General features: G+C 39.4%; 2 protein-coding genes across 2 annotated transcripts; both read right to left on the bottom strand.

Annotated features, from left to right (window-relative positions):
* Positions 1–317: 317 nt before the first annotated feature.
* Positions 318–5,864, bottom strand: si:ch211-198a12.6 (uncharacterized protein LOC563253 homolog). Its single transcript, XM_027023516.2, has 2 exons — positions 4,475–5,864; positions 318–2,600 (listed from the first exon to the last, which is right to left on the bottom strand). Exon 2 carries the CDS (start codon positions 2,462–2,464, stop codon positions 884–886), a length of 1,581 nt encoding a protein of 526 aa, XP_026879317.1. The 5' UTR covers positions 2,465–2,600; positions 4,475–5,864; the 3' UTR covers positions 318–883.
* A 454-nt stretch (positions 5,865–6,318) lies between these two features.
* On the bottom strand, positions 6,319–21,466 carry stox1 (storkhead box 1). Its single transcript, XM_027023515.2, has 4 exons — positions 20,979–21,466; positions 9,505–9,657; positions 7,077–9,387; positions 6,319–6,742 (listed from the first exon to the last, which is right to left on the bottom strand). The coding sequence occupies exons 1-4, from the start codon at positions 21,307–21,309 to the stop codon at positions 6,589–6,591; spliced, it is 2,949 nt and encodes a 982-aa protein (XP_026879316.2). The 5' UTR covers positions 21,310–21,466; the 3' UTR covers positions 6,319–6,588.
* Between the last annotated feature and the right edge of the window lie 1,476 nt (positions 21,467–22,942).

Raw genomic sequence — 22,942 nt, 5'->3', positions numbered from 1 at the left:
CGTGTGATAAGGGCATGACCGCAAGTACTTTATTGAATGTATGCTACAATTAATACTCATTTGTATTTTGCTCACTACTCAGCAGATGTGATTGCTCTTAAAAGCAGTAGAGCCCTCTTGTATTTTAGTTGCAGTAACTGAGGCAGATTTTACCATTTATTCAGACTCACCTTTGTTAACAACTTGTCTGGAGCCAGTGAAACACCTCAAGCACCATCCCAATTTTTCATTTCAAAATAAAGATGGTTAAGACTGACTGGATCATACATCCAACAGATGGAGAAAAAAAAAAGAAAAAAAAAGCACACTACTTACCCATACATATGTATATAAAAAAATTAACACTTATTTACAAATGTTTTTGAACAGCCCATAAAGGAGATGGGGAAAAGATACAAGGACTAGGGAGTGCCTATGCGAGTCAAAATCTGTTGGACTTGGCCACCATTTATGTCTAAAGCTCAATACGGTCGGTCTGGACACATCCTGGATGCACCACTTTCTGAAACCATCCATCTTAACTCCAAGGACACTACTAAGAGCATAACTGGCCCAAGTCACTAAGCATGAAATTGCTACAAGTTGTGTCTACATTATTATACAGGAGTCAAATTAAAAACAGCAAGCTTTATATGCACATTACGCAGATCTGTATCGGCTAAATGTCAATCATACCACGTATTGAAATTCATCGCTCTTAAAAGGTAAAGGATTTAACCAAAAGCTTACTTTCAATATAGCATCAACATCCTTCTGTAGGCCCAGATTAAAGTTAGATTTTTTATTTTTCTGAAGACAAACTCACCCATATAAATGGGTTAGGTTTGACCTGCAACTAAACTGGGACAATTTGTAAAATACACCCAACACTTCAGTGGTGAGTTTACTGATCAATATGAATTCTATGATGCCTAGACAGAGAAGAAGAATGATTGAAACCTTTTCCACACTGAGAGCACCTGTATGGTTTCTCACTCTGCAGAATTCTCTGTTTCAAGATGGTAGTATGAGGGAATCCCTTTCCTGACGGAATAGCACTATAGGACGACTTCTCATCCAAATGAACACGCTGATGCCTTGCAAGAGAAGAGGAATGGTTAAACCTCTTGCCACAGTGGGCACAGGTATAAGATTTTCCATCAGAATGAGTTCTCTGATGCCTGGATAGGGATGATGAGTGATTGAAGCTCTTCTCACAGTGGTTGCAGCTGTATGGCTTTTCACCTGTATGCATTCCTCTCTTCATAGGAGTATCATAAGAGAACTCCTTGTCAGACTGAGGGTACATCTTAGCCTCCAGATGGACCTTGTGGTGTCTTGACAAGGACGAAGAGTGGTTAAAACCTTTGTCGCACTGAGAGCATCTGTATGGTTTGCCACCCTGGTGGACCAGCTGGTGCTTCTTCAGGTGGCGTTTCCTCACAAAGCTCTTCCTGCACTGGTTGCACTTGTAGGGTTTCTCACCAGAATGAATCCGTTGATGTTCTCTCAAAGTGGCTGCTGCAGCAAAACATTTGCCACATTGGGAGCATCTATGTGGCTTATCACCAGCATGGGTCTTCTGATGCTGTTTCAGATTAGAAGCAGTAGTGAAACCTTTACCACACTGGGGGCAGTTAAACGGCTTCTCACGAGCATGCAGCTCTTGATGTTTCTTTAGGTGGCGCCTACGGACAAAACTCTTCCTGCATTGGGTACACTTGTAGGGCTTGTCATCAGAATGCATCTTCATATGCTCTCTGAGTGTGATAGCTGCAGCAAAGCTCTTCCCACATTCAGAGCATCTGTGTGGCTTTTCAGGGGAGTGCATCATCTGATGTGGTTTCAGGTTAAATGCATCAATGACTCCTTTACCTACCATCTCTACACCTGTGGTGGCATAGCTCTTCTCCTTCATATGTATTTTCATATGCCCCCTAAGACTAGCTTCTACAGCAAAGCTTTCACCACAGTGGACACAGATGTAGGGATTTGTTGCTTTATGGATTTCAAAATGTTGATGCAGATCAGTCATGCTGCCAAATATCTCTCCACACTCATTGCACTGCAGACCCTGAGCTTCATGAATGACAACACCATTCTCTGACTCCACTGTAAGCTCTCCTCCATGGTCTGACTCAACCTTTACAACATGCTCTGCACCTGCTCCACCCATCTCCGCCTTCAACAGCACTTCACCAAGCAGGGCCTCATTGCCCTTCATGTCCGCACTTCCAAAGTATTGGGGGTCGTGTTGCACCTCAGATTTGGTGTAGTCATGGTCTGTCTCTGTAACTGCATCAACACAGGCCACTGCCCCAAGATCTCCATGGATAGCTTCCAGGTCAAGCCTCTTGTCCTCTTGGGTAATGATCTCTGTCTCTGCTGCATAGTGCAAGTCTCCAACTTGTGTGTGTGCAATGACACACTCAGACCCCAGTGTATCAAGGCCTGGTGTGTCACACTCAGTCTCTGACTCGGCCATCAAGACACACTCCAGCCTGACGACTTCCGTCTTCCCGTTTAAGTGAAACTTAGCGTTGCTCTGGGAGCACCGCTTTCTCAGAATAAAAAGATGCCTGAGGTCCTTTTAAACCAGCCTGAGCCAGGAGAAATCCTGCCTGTTGGGAAGACAAAAGGCTGACTTTCCGCATATGAAGAACAATCAATTAATTAACAATTACAGGGGAAAACATTCATGGACATTGAATGCATTCAGACAGACAGTCAATTCTCAATGGATTTTACACAAAGTTACTGGCAATTAAATTTACCAACTACAACTGGAAAGGGCAAACAGGGGTATGGGCAAACAGGGGTATGGCTAAACGCATCTGAACCTGCAAAAGGCTAGTTTACATCAAACTGCTTGGCCACTAGGCTAACACCTGAAATGTTGATATGCTAAGTGAACAAGCTGCATAAACAAAACATTCATCACACTAACTAAAAGTGCTGTTGGCTGACACAGGAGCATGCCAATACCAAAGTGCATGTCGTCCATTACCAAAATAGATTATGGAAGCGATTTAACAAACACAGTAAACACAAATAAGGCTATATAGCCATTACCATTACGCTAGTTAGCAAATTTCTGTATTGCTAAAATCTGGCTACTGTTAGCCTAATAATAACTGTCCATCGGCTAAGTTAGCTGGCTATGTATACCTGTTAAAACAAAGTTCAGTCAAACTTCTTAGAAAGTCTGAACCGCAGATGAAATTATGACATTGACTTGTTTTTTAAAAGAAACAGTAGTAAAGTTATATTAATATTACAACTGGCTAACTCGTAATATGCAACTATCCAGAAAGTAAACATTGGTATGCCATTGTTGGCTAGGTTAGCTGGCTAAATAGCTTGCTAGTTAGCTTCGTGAAGCATGCAATATCTGCTAACTAGCTGGCTAACTAGCAATTTAGCTAGTTCATAAAGAATATTTTAGTTAAACAGGCAATTTAAGTGGAATTATATATCCACTTCTGTTTATGAGTCCAATATACAGACCCTCACGTTCCAACTTACGGAAACTGACACAACCACTTCGAAGAATTACAACGCCTTTCGCGGTGTTCATCTTGTGCGACTGAGGTTGAAACAGCTAACTAGCTCTAAAATGGCCGCCGCTAGCTTCCGCCCTTCAAGGTGCATGTAGCCACGCACTTGTGCTAGAGCACAGCGACGCCGTGAACAAATACAAAACGGGATAACGCGTCCTAAAACTCGAGGCACGACTACAAATTCGCCCCGACACCAAAGTAAAATGTTGTTAAACATGGTCGCATAGAGCGCCGGTAAGACTTTAAAATAATGGCTTCGAAAAATGGCTAACTATGGTTGAACACTTCGCAAAAAGCCCGGGAAAGGCGTCCCCCATCTTACATAACCAGCAAGGCGAGTCCTTTGTCGTCGCAAAGATACACATAAAACGAACGTGCTGGTGTTTTGTGTTTGGAAAACCTTCGTAAATTACCTAGTTTTTACCTAGTCGACAATCACTACAAATAGTGTAGATAATGCTAGCTAGCTAGCTGAAAATTCTTACAGCACATTCTTAGCTCAGTGAAACAACATGGCCTACCATTTTGCTAAACTAACCACCTCGCTAGCTAGCGGACTACGAGATGGACACCGCCATTGCTAACCAAGATATTCAAGCTTAGTGACGTTCACGGAGTTTACTACTGACACGAGCTAAACCAGGATAAAGTACAATTTTAACCTGTTAAATATAACTATATTAATTATGGCGTAATAAATATTAATAAATAATACATATTGAATGGAAAAAAAACGGGTTAAGACTAACGTCTATTGCAAATTAACTTTGTCACCATAGCACGCTAGTTAGCTAGCTAGCAGCTAGCCAGCTACCTAGCTAACGTTAGGTTAATTTACAAAGTTTAATCTGAAACCACGGATTAATTTGGATACAACAAAATATACATATATTGTACATTAGGATACAAAAACAAACTTTAGGGATTTTTCCGACCTGTTTGTCCTTAGATTGATCTTCAAGAAGCAAAGAGATCGCTACTTGCAGGGTTTGCACAATCGACGGCCTCTGGATCTTCGCTTGCGTCTGCACAACCTGGCTGCGGTCTGCACTCTTTCTCTCTGGACGCAGAAGGACTGGCGCCACGACTCTTCTGGCGCCAAGTATGTTTAAGCGCATGAGCAAAAAGACAAGTCTTCCACAAAACCAGCACACATCTGCCACCTAACGTCTTGGCGTTATGAAATGTTACGCCTTCTCTACAATACAGTAGTAGTGAATGTGGCAAAACACCAAACCACACCCGATAGCTATCTTAAGTCTTTTTGCCAGGCTGTACCTACTGCTCCGACTAATGGTAGGGGTCATCGCTAACGTAACAAGCCTTCATGCAAAATGTTTTCGATGGGGTTTATGCTGCGCAAGTGTGCTTGTCTGGACTGCTTTGTTTTCATCGTGCTTCTACCGTAGGAGAACACTAGCACAATTTGGTTGTTACTGAGTGGTTTTTAGACGTGATACTTAGCTAAATACTAAAGCTTCTTGCAAAAAAAAGCATTACAATCCTCTTTGCCCGTCTGTTAATGCTTTCCCGTCAGTAGCCGCTAGGGAGCACCTCCTCGCTGTTTATGCATTTGACTATAGATAAATGCATGTCAATTAATTTTAAAAAATCAGAATGTTTAAATCAAAAGTCAGAAAAGAAAGGACTGCATCAATACTTGTTGAATTGAGACAGTGGTTGAAAAGATAAAAAAAATCTAACACATGCATGATTTGTTTTCGAAGCCTTTGTACTTGATATCTTAGGCTCACAATTGCGTGACTCAAATTCTACCTGCAACCAGAACCATAAACACCTAGTTTTTAACTGCATTTATGATCACCATTCTTGGTAAACATAACAATCTCGTTATTCAGGAACAAGATGAGGTAGAAGTTGGTGGTGCTTTTTGATCAACGGCTACCTTGCCCAAATGAAACTTGAGACAGACAAACATCTTTCTGAACGTAACGCATGGAAGGCTCCCAAAGCTTCCGGGGCCGGCTTTCCTCCTTACCGTAAACAGGCCTCTCAGTAATTTGGCCTATGTCTAGTAATAGACTGACTACTAAGTTCTTGCCATCTGGGGATTTGCACGAGCTCGTATTAAGGTAACTTTTTGTTTTTCTTGGCAATATAAATGTTAACATCACAACTCGATTGAATATTTTCACAAAAAACTAGTTTTAAGTTGCATTCTTCATTCATATTAAAGATTGATTAACTTAATCCTCCCTTATATTACAATAAACAGAATTTCCTCAGGTTTTGGCTGAAACGATATAAGCAGTAGCCTAAATATGAAATAGTAACACAGTTCAGAGTTGTTTAGTATCACTTGTTCTGTTCTTAAATGCATAATAAAAGTAATGTTATGTTTTACTTGTGATCCTATGACTTTAACTAATACTGTTAACTATAACTAATATTGTGATGACACCTAATTCACTGTATACAGAAACACTGTGCAGTACCCCAAAAGAAGAAGCCACGTTTAACAAAACTCTTTGTAGCAATATGTAATATACTATATATTAAATTTTTTTCATGCAAATAAAATCTAATGAAAACACCTAATTTCCAGTGGTTCTGGATGAGGTGGTGTTAAGCATTTCTTTTATATAGTGACTGCACTACTGTTCATGTTAACCTACCAATGACAAAATATATACTGAGAGATTCTTATAAGCACTGGAAGGCTTATCTTTGTTGGAGGTTTACTGATAACTACGTGGGCTTCATAAGAAGGAGTGCACTAAATAATTACTACCTGAAAATGTTATTATTATGCTTTATTTTTGTTTACACTTGTGATATTTTACTTTTAAATGATAAAACAATATAATAGGATTATAAACCATTCCACCTTATAAACAGGATTGTATGAAAATAGCACATAAAAATATATAATCCCTTTATCAGTAGTCAGGTAGCCCAAAATGTCACCTGAATGTACTGTATAATATTGTGTGGAAAGATATTTACATCTAATAGTGATAAATATATACATTTATACATAGACAACCTAACAAGCTCAAAGCAGTGTTGTGACTCTTCATTCAGCCGTTTACACATTCATGACAGGTGTGAGTTGGAGAAGGGAACTCTGAGGATGAATGCCATTGCTTTTGGAATGGAGCTTTTCAAGGTTCTGAAGGAGACCACGACGTGTCAATCCTTTCAGTATCGCTGAGTTACTTGAGGTTAGACTCATGCGTGTTCTGCAGATAAACAAAGATAAAACTAAGATACACATAAGAAAATGTATAATAAATAAATATACAAAGGCATTTTTATATATTTCTAATATGTAAAATGATATATAAATAGTTTTACCAACTATTAGGCATATCTATCTTTTAGATACATTTTATAAATGTACAGTTACAGACTGGAGCTCATCTGCAGGCATGCACAATTCATTACCTGTTGTCTGCCCTGTAAGTCTATATGGTTTTAAATATACAAAGATAGCAGTGTGAAGTTGATTGCTATGACAATCCAAAAACAGTACAGCAAACACAGATATTGGAATAAAGTCCATGTGTAACTGACCTTGGCGAGTCTATTCCACTGTCTGCTGTGTTGCTTTGATTCTCTGCTGCTTCTCCCATACAGACTCCAGTATGGTCACCATGACTTATATTTGTACACTGATGGTCATCAGCATCCTTAGATGCTTGAGACTGGCTCAGATTGTAGTCCTTCCCTTGTGAGTGACAATTCCAAAGATTGGACTGGCCATCTGTTTCATCTGCAGACTTGAGAACTGTTTCAGCATCTGATTCCCTTTCACTGGTCTGACAGTAATCAAAGATGCTGCTGTCCAGGGCTTTGGTGGGCTCACAATGACCTGGGCTGGGCTCATGCGGTCTTTCATTCAAACACTGAGCCTTCTGACCGGGGCTGGCATCTGTCAGCAAGTGCGACATCGTATGCTGATGATCAGTTGGCTGCCACCTGTATTCGTGCTGTCTCTGAGTGCATTCAGGATCTTGGGGAAGAGTTGACAGCTTATTTTCCATGAAAGTGCTGTCCCAGTCCCCATCAAGACAGACAGGTTCTCGGCAACGAGCTGTACCAGGATGAACAACTTCACTGACAAACTCCTCATTCAGACACAGGGAACTACAGCCATCCTCTTCCTCCTCCACAACATTCTGATAAATGTGGTGCTCATCATCAGTATACACTTCACTGTCCGCATGGCTGGTGTCTCTACGCATGCACTCATTGTCTGCCAATGGTTGTTTGCTTACCATGCTGCCAGTTTGCTGGTGTGTGGACAGTAGGTCAGGACAGTGGTCAGATTCCTCCTTACTGTTCACTAGATGAAGAGAGAGTCTACGCTGAAGTTTAGGTTTGGGCCATGACACAGGTAATTCTGTTGTTTCATACTGATGTGGAGTGAGGCCCATGACATGCTTTTGATCAGAAATACCTTTACAATTTCTCTCTTGAATAACCTTGTATTTAATTTCCTGTCCTCTCCTATCTCTGAACTCTCTGCCTCTAACTTTATTGTCCCTCAGTTTGACTTTGTCTTCTATCCTCAGTGTGCTGCTTTTAGGGTAGATGGAGCTGTAATCTCCAGAAAGCTCTTCAGTGGGGTTAGCATCTATAATGGAGTCCACCCTTAGCTCTGTTTCATGAAGTTGATCACAGGATCTGTCCATTAATATGTGGGATTTCTCCATCTCCTCAGTAAGCCCTTTAGCACGGTGGGGATCCCAGGACTTTGACCTGTAACCTGCTCGCTCTCGTCGACTAGAGATTTTGACTTCTCTCCTTCTTTGTTCCTTGTGATTAATGGCTGGTACTGTGTCCCTCCCTGGCAGCAACTGAAATGGATTCTCTATGCGTTTCTTGTAGATACATTTTGCCTCTAAATCAGCACAATCTTCATGATTGTCAGGTTCATCTGGAACTATTTCAGGCCTGAGAGCATCTCTGTGCAAATCATCCCCACATGGGACATCCTTATTTTTTGCCCGTATGTTTTTCTCTTTGGATGAGGTACCTCTTCTTTTGCTCCGATTGGCTTTAGGGACCGATCTCTTGCCAGCAGTCCTGGATGAATGGTGCCTCTGCTTAGAAATTAGGACCTCTGTGGACATGCCTTTGTCAGTAGTTAGGGCTTTCGTCACTCTTTCTGCCTTCTCTTCTAGTTTCTTCATGAGGACTGTATGGCGGACCAGGTTGTCCACAGTGAGTTCGGGGTTGATCCGTTTAATGATGGCATGCTCCAGATCTCTAGGAAGATTATTAAGATCATCCTCATCCCTGACAGGCCACTCCTCAGGTGGGAACTGTCCAGAGAAAGTGGCATATTCCTTCTTTAACTTGTTCTCCTTTTTCCCTGTGTTACGACGAAACAAGTTAAGACCAAACTTGCGTCCAGTTTTCTCTTTGTCTTTACGGCTAGTGGTTGTGGACTTGCTGATCTCACTGGCCTGGTAGTCTGCTGCCGTAGATGTGGACTGATGCTGGACAGTAGGCTTGTGATCTTTTGGCCACTTGAGGCTTTTTCCAGTACATTCACTTATACTAATAGACTGGTCCTGGACTGATGGAGGAGCAGTTGGCTGGGGTATGAAGCAACTGCAGGACTTGCAGTGGGCCATAATGGGGACTTCAGTGGAGGCATCCATGCAGCTCTCATTGCTTACCAGGTAGGTGATGGGAGGAGGAGAGGGACATTCATTTTCACTTGTCCACCAGTTCTTCTCTTTTTGCATGCTGTTGGTGATGAAATATGTCTGAGGAGTGACGATGAAGTACCCCTCTCCGGTGTGGTAGATTTTTCTTTCTTTAATGAGTGTTCCTAGGGCATTGTAGAGGATGTCTTGGGTTGGAATGGTCATTCCTAAAACATTAAAAAGAAAGACACGGAAAAACTAATGAGTATTGTATGTACAGAGAGAGCAAGAGAGAGTGAGTGTGTGTGCGTGTGCGTGTGCGTGTGCGTGTGCGTGTGCGTTACCTGGATGAACTTTAGTCATGTGATTAATCAGTGCTTCTTGGTTGACCATGATGTGAGAAGCATTCATATCAGATATGACAGAGCATAACACCTCAGACAATGGGATGAACTGAGACTGGGAGATGGGTGACATCTGCACTGGGGTCAAGTCACCTAAGAAAAAAATAACAGGAAAGACATTTAATATCCATGAAGATATATTTGGTAAACATGGTAAACATGCTCCTACATACATTGATAAAATAACCTGCTTGAAACAGACATATTAAAAGGGTACATAGCAGATATTGCAAGTTTGATCACCAAAAATGCTACAGCCGGGAACCTGACAGAGCAAAATTGGCTATGCTCTCAGGAAAGCATACTCTCTCTCCTTTGTCAATTACAGCAACATTAGCCAATAATGAGTGTCTGTGAGCTCATGCATCAGAAGGAGCGCTATCTTCTGAGTGTGTTGTGCCACCCCCTTTACGTTGGATGAGCCACAGTTCCAAAAGATTTGGTGGTTGGCTGCATGTGCCTTGGAGGAAACACATGTGTGATAGGGGAGTTACCTGACAGGTTATAACTAGATATGACTAAAATAGGGACTAAAATTGGGGGGGCTTTTTTTTAGGGATTTCTCAAGACACCACATAAAACAATATTCTCTGAACCTCAGAGCTAGGACATAAAAACATGGAGACAAAGGAATGCTGAATCCAGTTGTGAGTGAGTTTGTTACACTAGGTATATTTACAGTGAAAAAAACTTAATTGCAGTGAAATTGTTCAATATATTTAAATGAATTTAAATGAAATTCTGGTGTTTTTATTAAAAAAGAAAATTCTTAATGAGGTAAATATCAAAAGCTTAGTTACTAAAACAACTTAATTACTTACAACAGAACAACTTGTTCCGATACTTCAAAATATTACTGTAATCAGACTTCTACAGTACTCTTTCCAGCTTGAAAGTATCAGTGGATAGGTTACAACTGAGGAAAAGAGAGATCATGAAAATAAGAGATTTCATCACTAAAGGTCAAAACCAGGAAATGAGTATACACTCATCTAGATATTCTAAATCCAAGAGACATCTGATGGCTCACTGCCTATTGCAGAAAACCTGTGTTTGACTTCTCAACCCTAAAGCACCAAAGCAGACATTTTTGCTGGCACCTTCTACTCATATAAACCCTAACAGGCTTTGGACACCAGCAGCACTTACTGTGGGGGTAAAGAAAATAAACATTTATTCAAGCAGTTGCCATTGCCGGGCTGAAAGCTGAATGAGTCCACTCCCCAGCTTCCCATACAAAATGGAACAAATTGCAAAAAACAACATGGTTTGTGGCTTTTTGAGGGAGTACATTCTATTTATATTGAGAACTAAGGTATATTACACAACTTCCTAAATAGGACTGATGCATAGAGAGGCAGGTTATTGTTTGTTTTTTGTCACACTTGTTCCCCGAGAACAAAGCCTTGACATACACTTGACAAGAAGATATGCCTTTCTCTGGTTTTTAGTTTTTACTCTTGTGGATAACTGTAACATAAACTGAACAGTGATAGTCTACTAATTCTGAGGGTAATAGGACGGCAATGGAGAGTGGCTGTTTTAACAGGCCTTGTGAACAAGTCTTTTGTCCCAATAGAGGTGTAGAATAATAGCCCTCTCATACTCATTCTCTTGTTGTTCTCTCTATTCTCCTTCTTCCCCAAGGGCATATTCTGCCCCTGACTGTGCTGGGACACCCAGAGGAACCACAGGGAAGTGTAATGCACATGTTTCACATAAATCTCTCAGTGAACCATACATGTTTGTCTCAATTTACTGTTAGGAGAGGAGGCCAAAACACTAATACTACCTGCAGTTCTTAAAAAAAATCTTTATTTTAGTCAGCACATACAGAGTTTACAGTGGATATATAACAGATATTTAACAAGAAAACAAAACATGACAAAGAAGTTTAAGGTCTAGGACTTTCAAAATAAGTATATTCAAGTGGCCACTCCTTTCAACTGGCAATCTTTGTTCAACGGAAATAGGAAGATTCTCCAAATGTACTAGAAAAGATACTTGAGGGAGCCACATATTCATGGAGGATACACTGGGAGATAAACCAAGGTGTAAAAAAAAAAAAAAAAAGTTTACATTTTTGGCTAGGCCCACCAGAAGCATGAAAACAATACTTTCAATTGTTATCAAAGACTACATATTTCTGTTGATAAGATATAGGTCTGGTGTCATTAAAAATATTTTTTTCTAATTGTATGTATATCTTTCCAGTAACTCTTAATAAGAGGGCATTGACAAAAAGTGTGTATAAACTTTCCTTTCTGTAATTTGAATTTGAATCATAAATCAGGGAATCTGGTTACATGGGTATAGTACATTCTATTGAAACAATTTTAAACTACATCATGTACTCCTTACAGTTCTACTGTAAACACTGCCTTCACAGGGAAGATCTTCACGAAACTCTGAAATATAAGATAAATAAACCCACCCAGGTGCCACCAAGATCAGCATTACATAAGACGTATGATTTCATATGCTGTGCCTGCGCATTAGAGTGCTTTCAGAAATACACAGGAAAACATCTCGCCATGACTTTTAATTCAAGTTCTACTTCAACTAGTGGTAGGGTCTGATAACTACCGTGGGTAAATGTAACTTCCCTCTCTCCAAGGGAAAAGACTCTGTTCAATGTAATATGAGACTGCTCTCCAGACATTAAGACCTTTGTTATGTACAACATGAATACCCAGACAGGTACCATGGTAATTGTACAGCATGCCACAAAAGAATCGTTGGGGTGGCAGGAGAGTGGGGCAAAAGTCAATAGCAAGTTCCATTCAGAGTGGATATTTTTCCTTAATAAACAAATTCCTTAGGTAACAAACACTGAACACTTTACGGTACAAGAACACATAAAAATGTAATAACAGTTATGGGAAGAAAATAGCAGGGTAAAATACTTCATGGACATTTTCGTTTTCCTATTTTACATTTCTCGTACTTTTACGGTAAGATCAGTATGATGTGTATTATGACTATGCTACATCAGATAGAGCACTCATAAATTCACCAATTTGCTAGTGGTCCATGTTGAACAGCTGCTTATCCAATAGGGTGCATTCACAGTAACTGCAAATTAGCATATTTGATGCCTTAAGTGTCCTGACCTGTTTGTCCAGAAGCTTCATAACATCATTGGTAAAAAGAAGTTTTTGCTTTCAGGAATCAGAGAACCAAAATATATTACAACATCAGTGCCGGAACTACTAAGCAAAAAGTGGTTACAGCCAGTAAAATTGGGAAACAATTGCTTGTGTTGTTCACTTTGTCACTCACTGTATATAAAATCAATGAGCAATATACAGATAGTGCAGCATGAGAGAGCGTCAAGCCTTCACAGATTAGACAGACTACTCTCATTGTCTAGGTTCATGTGGAAGAATACTATTTCAACAGTAACTATAGAAAAGGATAATCACAACATGCTACTTTTACTTACGTAGCCTATTAAAAGTATACATTTCTTAATGCAAATGAAACAGATCAAGCACTTAACTTTTTTTTTGCTTTGGAGAACAGCTGAAAATTGCATTTAATAACTAGTAGGTTTTGTTCTTGCCTAAAATGAGGAAATCTGTGAATTGTACAGACAAATGTAAAAATTAATCTGTACGTTTCAGTGGTTCTGTAAGCCAATATAATAATGGTCCTGAAGAAAAATAAACAGTCCTGCCTATTGATTAGCTGTTACAGCCTATTAAAACATTCTTTGCATCTTTATTCACCACTTTAGCTGACTAAAAGCAGGTTTGTGTACTGTATACTGTGTATACGTTTATGAACAAGTTGATAATTCATTTAATATCATTACTCTTCAGCCATTATTATTCAGACTACCACACTAGCCTGATTGCTTACACTACTTAGCTCAACAAATAAATCACACTGGATAATTGACATTACAGATCTCACGTGAGTACTGTAACTGATGATCTAACTGATCTTTATCAGTAATCATATAAACAGCCAATGTGCATATAGTAATATGGCCATATAGACTGTTTAGAAGAAATGTGGTTTAGTTTTAACATTCATGTCCCCCAGTTCTGTTACTGTAAATAGATTCAGTTTTATCAGCATGTTACGTCACTTTATAAAAAATCATGTTTTCCTTGTAATTTTACTTTGCGGATTAAAAAGAATGGCCCAGTATATGGCCATTACATATAAATTACTGAAAAAAACACAGTGTGCTTGGCCACTCAGCAGCTAAAACTAGTCCAAAGCACAAACTAAAATGTTTTATTATTGTTTTAGGCACTGTGATGCTCTATGCGGCAAACAAAAACAACTGCGCACAGCCTATTCAGCCTAAACTAGAGGAGATTCAGTAATCAGGCTGTGGTTGTGAGAGCTTGGCTTCACTTGAGCAAACCACAGAGGTAATAAACTTGTCCTTATAAAGTCAGGATTTTAATGTGGTGAGGTTCATTCCTCAACACAGCCACAAACATTGATTCCCATCAATCCACCCGCACCTAACCCTAACCCTAACCTATACATGGGCAGCAGCTGCAGGTGTAGTCAGGGGATGACTAAAGAAAACTTAGGGGCATTTCTCAGGCTGTGATTTCTCACCAGAGAGGGAGCTGGTTAAGAAAAGCTAACATAAGCTAGCCACCTATGGAACTTGACATTTGAATACCTATATGTTACTGGAGTGTGTACAGCAGGAGAGATGCACAGACATGTATTGGCTTGAAATGCCACAAACACTAACGAGGACCAGAAAGAGAACTTAGCCCACTTAAAGTTCACATGCATTGTGAACATATAAAGAACATAAAGAAGTTACTTGCAACTGGTTCCCTTTCACAGAACTGAGTTAATTTAAATCAAAAACCAGTATGTCAAAACACCCTTAGAGACCTAATGGATGACAAGAAACAGGAGTGTTGGTTGAATACAAGTAGATACATAAGTGCTATAGGTTTAAAAGCACACAAACCATTAAAGACAATAGGACTATGTTTACTTATTTATTCATTCAATGTTGTGGGTAAAACAAAAGAACAACATATAAAGTTAAGATTGCCTAGAAGACATAAGAACAACTAAAGAAAAATTAATATTATAAATCCATATAGTCCTGATTCATAGTCCTGATTTTCGTTTAGAATAATTTGTCATGTACGTATTCTCCTTTCTTGTATAGTAGTCTTGTCACAAGGATGGTAGCCTCAAACTGAGCAAAAAGATTAGTATCTGCCCTTCAGTCATATTTACACACAGCACCTCAATTCTGAAAAATACTTTCAGGCTTGGTAAATAACCTTACGGGTGATAAAACTCATTTATATTGAACCCGCCCTGTATACTGTTTTGTAGCCTCTGGCAGACTTGTTGGAAATTCATATTCATTAAGACAAACCTGCAAAACAGAAAAACGTGCTAATTTCAACGACGCAATCTTTCATAGTTTCTGTTAGTAAATCAGCTTGGACAGTTTTTGCAGGTTCTCTCAAGCAATTATGCACATACCTTTAATAAATGCCAGGTTGGTTGTTTTGTTTGTATGTCCTCTGTTTCAGGATTTGTGTCACACCAGGTGATGACGGTCCTCCATGATTGCAGTGCCCTTTGGCCTGATTGGTTGTCTCACCTCCATAATATACATCCATAATATACATCCCACCAAAGTGAGAAGAGAAGTGGACGGAATTGCCTCTTACTTTCGCACACTTTGTTGAATTGTGACTGATTTATGCCTTTGTGAATATATGTTTTTGTGGTTGTGAGTATGCGAGTTTGTGTTTGGTTCTGTTATGTCAGTGTAATTCTTGATAGTGTGTGTTTTGCTCTGATATTGTGTGTTTCGTTTTATGTTTTTGGACTAGACCTTGGCTTTATAAACCTGTTTATGATTGTTGCTTATGCCCCGTATGGAAATTGGTTGGAGATGTAAATTGTGTACATAGTGTGTTATACTTATTTAATTAATCTGTCATTATATGTTTGGTCGCAGTTTGAGAAGTAGGGTGGTGGTTATTTTTGTTTATGTATGTCTGTTATTTCTCTGTTAGGTAAGTTATCTGTTTTCGTTCTAGGACTTTATGTTTATTATTTTGGCAATGGCATCTCCTGAAACACACCCATCTACACCTGTCTATGAAATAAATATCTCCTTTTCTTTGTTATATTCTTTTCCCCCCTGGTCCAGAGCCTAACAAGGGGCATAGAGTACGCTATTGGTGAGACACACTATTCTCAATTCACAGTTACACGTGTATTTACTTTTTTATTTTCTGTCCCTCAGTAGAGCACAAAAGTTACATTTTATCCCACTGGGTGAATAGGTCTAGGTAACTTTGCATTAGTTGATTAGTCTAAAAAGACACCAAGTTAGGCACCTGGAACTCATTATGGGGAGTTGTTTACTGATTAACAGAAGAAACCACTCCATATAGTTTTACTGATGTGAGTTGACACAAATGTTCCTCTGCAATTAAGACTATATGCACACAACCTGTTTCTAAGTGCTTGCCTAAACTTTCTATTGATTTTCAACACTCAAATCAGCCTGGCTCCTCCCAACTATGACTGAATAACTATTTTAGTGTTTAAGATGCTGTACATAGGAAAGCAATGGCTCAAATTGTTTATAAAGACCAGTCTTTTCACTGCTCACTTATCTTCTTCTTCGTGTTCTCATAAAATAGCAAAGCAAAGGCATACAAGTGACCTCCATGTTTTTCTAAGTGTCCGCTATCTCTGTTGCAGTCCCGTTATACCCAACAGGTTATATACTCACGACATAAATGAAAGTCTTGACAGATACAGATAAACTGAATTTCAAAAGTTTATCTTGGAAAAAAAATCACAATTAACATGTCAGTCACAGTGACTAGTTTACTGCAGGGAAGTGACCTTTCCATAACATCTGGCATCAGGTTACACAAAAGGAGGCCACAAATATTTGTAAGCATGTACCAAACTTTTGTCACATGGCTGCCTAGCATATATGGCTGCAAATAACAAATGAATGGACAACGAATTACAAATTGGTGGGGGAAACATGATGTGCTCCTCAAATACAATGTTGAAACATTAACTAAACACCTACAAGAGGGGCTAGACATAACTCAAGATGTCTCTGTATTGAGGTGCAGTGTTTGAAATACCAAAATATGAAGTTGATTCAGCAACGAGTACTGGAGCATGTGATTTCTTGAGTCAACAGAGATGTGTTGCCATGTGGAACTGGTTTGGGTGGTTAGTTATGAATGCCAAGTTACAGTAGTAAATATACCTTTAAGTATTGTACATCATCCAAAGCATTTGACACAAAAATATAGACATGAGATTTGATCAAGCATCCTTTCAAAAGAAAATCTCATGACTCAAATTCCCACATTCACTAGAGTGTAGCCAAAACTACCTCTACATCCTTAGTCACCCTGGTAGTCCCTGTCCTCTATAATCACTTGTTTGAAAGAAAGAGTTCAGAGAAATACTAGGGGTTCCATTTTACAAGATTTGCTCCCTGCGATGTTTAGACGTTGAAGGTGTTTGGAGCTGGTCTCACCTCCAGAAGCTGAAGGAGCCCAACTTTACAGCACTCACACACCACTAATCAAGACCAATGACAGTAATTCACACCAGATGAGATCCATTTCCTCAAGCTTGGACTGAGCTCCATCAGATTGGTGGTTTTTCATCCATACACTGGTGGCTTTTGTCATTCTAACAACTTAATCATGATCTAAATCCTGACAGGCCTTGGAGTTAAAAACACAATATAACAATTTATATCAAGCAAGAGTATGAAACTAAGGTAGTGTTGAACATCAAATATAATAACTCTTTTTGAAGCTCTGCTCCTGAGTATGAGTAATTGATATTTCCTCCCAGAAGTGAGGCAACATTAAAAGGGGAGCAAGGTGGCATTAACTAAAAGCAGGAATATCAGTTGCTTAACTGCAGGAGAGCAGGTTAATCTCTTCAAGTCTCTGGTAGCCTGTGCATCATAAACATGTCCGTTTGGATCTCTTAAAAATTGGCCTTCCTGTCTAATAGGAAAAGGATGCAGCAAACGATGTCCAGCATACTTTGTGGACAGAGGTCAGGTTCTAGAATTAAGGGCAAGGTTGCCTTCCATATCTGAATTAATAAAAGGAGCCAGACTCAGCTACATCCTGGGAGGAAAAAGACACACAACAGCTCACACAAATTCCCCTTATTCTCTTTGTTGCAAATGCATAGAGTCAACAAACGCATTCAGGATGCTGCTGAATGTGCGTGTGCACACACACGCACACAAGGTTAACATATAGTTTTCAAAACAAAAAATTGGCAGGTTTTCACACTTGAAATGGTGAATCTCGTGTCATGTTAGAGAGATAGCCAAAGTCACAGGGAAATATGTAAAAGAAAATTATGTCTAAGCAGCAAAACACAGTCTCTGAGGTTCTGAGGCAGGGAAATCTCCATCATTAAGATAACAACTAATAGCTCAAACTCATCCATCTGTTTGCTGTCAAAGTTATTTAACTACACTGATGGATAAAGGATGCGAGGTTTCACTGAAGAAAGAGGTTGAAGTCAAGGAGGCACCACCCACAGCTGCTTGTGGTAGACTCTGGTTTGGTGTTTGGTTACCACAAGAAAACATTCCAGTGGAAGACTTCTTAGAAACCAGATACAGCTCTCCAGTCTGCCCTTAGACTTCATTCATTCAGCTTCCTAGATGTTTTGTGATTTGTTTTTGAATGATCATTGTGTTGTTTTGGCATCAACAGATAAAAATATATGTATTTTGGTCCTCTGTTATTTCAGGTAGAAAAGTGGGTTGTTCTGTAATTAAGGTAAGAAAGCTTTTGTTCTTTTATGGGCACATGTTAGGTGAACCTGGCCTCCTCTGTGCATGGAGCACACCTGGAACTGCTGTGTTTATCTTCTAAAGTCCAAAATGAGCTCCATGAGGAGAGGATGGGGAGCAGTGACCTTTGATGCCTAGTTAACTGTGAGGGCTCCCTTCAATGTGTAAGCACCACATGATGTTTCCCTCTGGATTCAGCAGGCCAGCACGGAGCCTAGTCATGGCTAATATACTGAGATCTAGGAAACAGGCAGTCTTTGATAAATGACCCTTCAATCCTATGTAGGACTTCGTTTCAAGCAACCACAGTCAGAGAGCGAGTACCCAAATAACAATGTATAGATTACTATAAAATACATGGTGAGTAACACTTTGACCACTTACTACAATAGAAAAAAAACACCTCTAATTCTGTTTTACTTAAGAACCATAAAATTTAGCTACATAAGTGGTGTCTGAAACCAGAATAAGCATGCCATCCTTAAATATAACACTGAGGTCAACTGTGCTTGATGGTATTGTACACCTCATTACAACCCAGTGTGGGTCCACAAGAACATTTTTTCCTTTGCATCCCCCTTATAGCTTGTACATAGTTGGATCTGGAGGCACTCAATGATGTATATGTCTCAGTGAATACAGCCTCAAATTACACCAGACAAAAACATAGCACTGAGATGGTCTTGATGAACATATATTACTTGAGAGTATTAAAACTTGTCAAAACCTATCACTGTGATGTACAATATGTGATTAAATTTCAAACACTTGTTTTAAACTTAAATATTAACAACATACATACTTAAATATTAACAACAGATTGATGCTTTGTTGTACGCTCCAGTTCACTAAATGCGTATGCTTATATCTTGAATGAAAAGTGTTGTTTCTGAATTTTATCACTTCCAGTTTACCTGAAAACAACACTTTCTATCAAACTGCAAAACTTTTCACAATGCAAAATGTCCAGTCTCTTTCAAGGTGCAGTTTAGCAAATGAAACAACCCAGCATTCAATAAGGCGGAAAAAGTGATTGTGTTCTGAAGCTATAAACTGGCCCTTAGACAGACTCTGCACAGGCGATAACTCAGGTAATCGCCATGTGGGCTATGTTGAATGTGTAGCAAACTACAGTGGCACTATGCTCACATCCCAGCATGGCACAATACCTTTACATTTGTCTTGAAGTTACTAGAAAACGTGTGTGTGTATGTGTGTGTGTGTGTAACTGCCAAGAGTTCAGCCTTGAGTTGAAATTTCCAACCAGAAAATTCAATCCTACTGTGTGGTCTTGCTTCTCAAATTCCTCAGCCTAACACCTCCTGCACCCCCACACCCACACCGAGCTTTTACTGACGCCCACCATCCCTAGCCCTGACAGCGGGCCAAATGGCTGCTCTCACACACCATTGACAACTTTGTGTGGGTGAACTGACAGCAACCCTGCACCGCCAACCATATGTGAGGGACCACATCCATGCTACCACTACAGCACCACCACCTTAACATGTATCCAGAGAAAACAGCTTTTGCCATTGTCCCTGTGCAGTCCCAATGCAGGTCATGGATCTGGAGTGTAATACCTACGCAACATTCACATCTCTTTCTGCCTTCCTTGAATCTTTGGTTTCAGAGTAGAATTTACAAAAGCTGGGTTCATACCAGAGGTTGTGTGTATCTGGATGTGTGTGTTGTTGGTGTCTATTGGTGGGGGGCTTAAAGACTACTCTCCACTGAAATTATATTTCCTGTCATCTGGAAATAATACAGTAATTCTGTATGCACACAGTTATGCCTCAAGCATGTTGAGGTCTCTTAAGAAACTGCTTGGTCAGGTCACAGGGCCACTCTCTATACTGAGCTCCTAATAAAGCTTTAGTGAGACTAGAAAGACAAGCACTGTATGAGAGCACCTACAGAGACCCTACCGTGTCCAGATTGAAGAGGAAAACTGTAGACAAAGCACTGTGTGCTCATTGCTTGAGTGATAGGGCTAAATGTATATATGGGCTGACCAAAAACAAAATTAAAGTTCTACTTTCTGCAAAAAAAATAAAAATAATAATAATAATAATAAGTTGTGGATGAAAAAGAACTGTTGTTAACTTGCTAATGCACTGAAACACTGCATGTCCTCACATTACACAAATTTGACTATGATCAAAACATTAAAGCTGGATCACATGTGAACTAAGTCTGACATAGAATCTTACTGATCTACTGGGGGATTTTCAGGCATTTTACATCTAGTCCCACCGGCAATAGCTAAGTGAAATGTAAATAAACCTTCAGGTTTGTTCCCATGGGACTCAGTCCATTACCTTTATGTAGACTTTGCTCAGATTCATAGCTTCACAAAGAAAACGACCTCCTTCAGTCTGTGCTCACTTCATATAATAGTTAGGGTCTCATTACTGACAAAAAAATAAATAAATAAATAATAATAATAATAATTAAAGAAAGAAAGAAAGAAAGAAAGAAAGAAAGAAAGAAAGAAAGAAAGAAAGAAAGAAAGAAAGAAAGAAAGAAAGAAAGAAAAAGGAATCGCGGTGCATAAGGAAAGTGTGCATGAATATTTTTGAAAACCTACCCACAGCTTTGATCGTGAATCCTTTCGGTGACCTCAGTGCCCGGCGCATCCATGCTTCCCTCAATACAGCCAAATTATTACCATTTCCTTGAACAAGTAGCACTGAATTCTCCATCCATCCCTGGAAATAAACTTCAGCCACTGCTTTCACAAGTCTTTTATTCCAGAAGCTACGCAGATTTTGGGACTTAAAATCCATAAAAATATCTTGACCGTTCGTACTGGTGGAATTGCATTTTCCTCCACCAGCTCCTAAGCTTTCGTCGTCCTTACACAGCACTACAGCCAGCGACGCCGCTGACAGTTGAACCACCCGTTGCGGTTGTGACATCACGTCTCTGTTGTTTCTCTTCAGCACATTGATCTTAATGTAAAAAAAAACAGCAAAACAAAACCGACGACCTCTTATACTTCGTCCACCAACTGCGCACAGTTTTTTGTTTTCCAGAAGCGTTTTAGCGTGTCACATTGAGGTGTTCGTACATCCGACCCCGTTAACTGTTCACGACTGTATGGTACTTCGCTCCCAAGGCAACCAGGGTTTGTGACGATAGTGGAGGAGGAGTCTGCTTGTCACAAACCAATAAAATGCTATTTGTTAACATAGGCGAGCTCATGTACAGCCTAATGTAGCAGGACAGGTGCAGTTCAAATGTTAAGTTTGGTCAATTTCTAAGATTTTTATAGGGTTAGTGTGCATGTTTTAACTGCTAAATTTTGATTAAGATGTGGATATGACGCTATTTATTTAGAACAACGAATATAAGATGAACGTCAAAAGCAAAACGTGCCTACGTGTAGGCTGTTCTGCTTGTGGTGCATGGAAGTAGGCTAATAAAGGAAAATTCTTTGAGCTATTATACACAATAATAATAGAATTTATACAAGCTAGTGAGCAAGTTTTATACAAACTTGGCTCTGAAATACTGTCAGATCTTGACATTTGAAAAACTTGACAGTTTTTTTTTCCATATTCATTACAACATTATAACATTATAATCATGCCCAGGTGGGTAGTATTAAATTAATTCACTCATTCCTTGTCTAAACCGCTTAATCCAGTTCACCGGGAGGGATATTAGAGCCTTTGCCGGTAGCATAGGGTGCAAAGCCTGAACCAGCCACAAACAGGGTGTCAATCCATCTCAGAGCATATTAATAAGTTGTATGTATTCAGTTATTTAAAAAATGGTTTTGGATAGTTCTGAGTCACAATTTTTGTTTGTAATCTGTCCATTATGCAAGTTCCAGATCAGAAATTAGTCCACAATCTGATTCAATTTTACAGCCTATGGCTGACAAGTCACATCATACATCAGCACCTTGAAATCAAAGGACTGCTGCTATAGCATAATGATCTGACAGGGGGCTGATGTGTAGTTCGTACCATGGTATAAGTGTCAGTAGAACGGACAAGGTGTTTCCCCTGTGCATGTAAAGTGTACATCATATCTTCCCATTGCAAAGATACCATGTGCTATTGGAGGCAGACGAGATGAGTCGCATCCACTTCAGAAATATGCCTAAACAATCAGTTTTCAGGTTTCATATTCACCACATTTGTGTTCATTGATTAATATTTGATGTCCTACTGGATACTGCAAATTGCTTTTCACATATGTTAAGCATATGATTATAGACATTTAGTTCTCACCAAACCCAGTTAAGCATAGTTGTTTTTGATTTTGTTGTTGTTTTACAAATGTTAGTTAAATTGGTTTTATGTTTGGAAATATTAATAGGCTCTGAGTTTGCTTTCTGATTATTATGTAGCCACAGGAAGTGTATATAGTACATCTATATGCTTTTGTAAAGTATTATAAAACGTCATATAGTGTGAATATAGTGGGGCAGTTCTCAGTGAATCAATATTCTTATGGACATACTTCCCACTGGGAATGCTATACCAGACATCAAGAAGCCTGAAGTGATTTAGACTGGAAATTCCTTTCAGTCTAAGACTA

Source organism: Electrophorus electricus, chromosome 11 (genome assembly GCF_013358815.1).
Source record: "Electrophorus electricus isolate fEleEle1 chromosome 11, fEleEle1.pri, whole genome shotgun sequence".
Classification (NCBI taxonomy): domain Eukaryota; kingdom Metazoa; phylum Chordata; class Actinopteri; order Gymnotiformes; family Gymnotidae; genus Electrophorus; species Electrophorus electricus.
Note: the sequence above shows the minus strand (reverse complement) of the source record. Positions and strands in the feature narration are given on the sequence as shown.

What these genes read in the sequence shown, in the direction of transcription:
- si:ch211-198a12.6 (XM_027023516.2), bottom strand. Translation starts at nt 2,464, where the DNA reads ATGGCCGAGTCAGAGACTGAGTGTGACACACCAGGCCTTGATACACTG.
- stox1 (XM_027023515.2), bottom strand. Translation starts at nt 21,309, where the DNA reads ATGTCACAACCGCAACGGGTGGTTCAACTGTCAGCGGCGTCGCTGGCT. An exon ending in ATTCACGATCAAAGCTGTGG is followed by an intron (nt 9,658 to 20,978) that starts GTAGGTTTTCAA and finishes TTTTTTTCTTAG; the next exon opens with GTGACTTGACCCCAGTGCAG. An exon ending in CATGACTAAAGTTCATCCAG is followed by an intron (nt 9,388 to 9,504) that starts GTAACGCACACG and finishes TTAATGTTTTAG; the next exon opens with GAATGACCATTCCAACCCAA.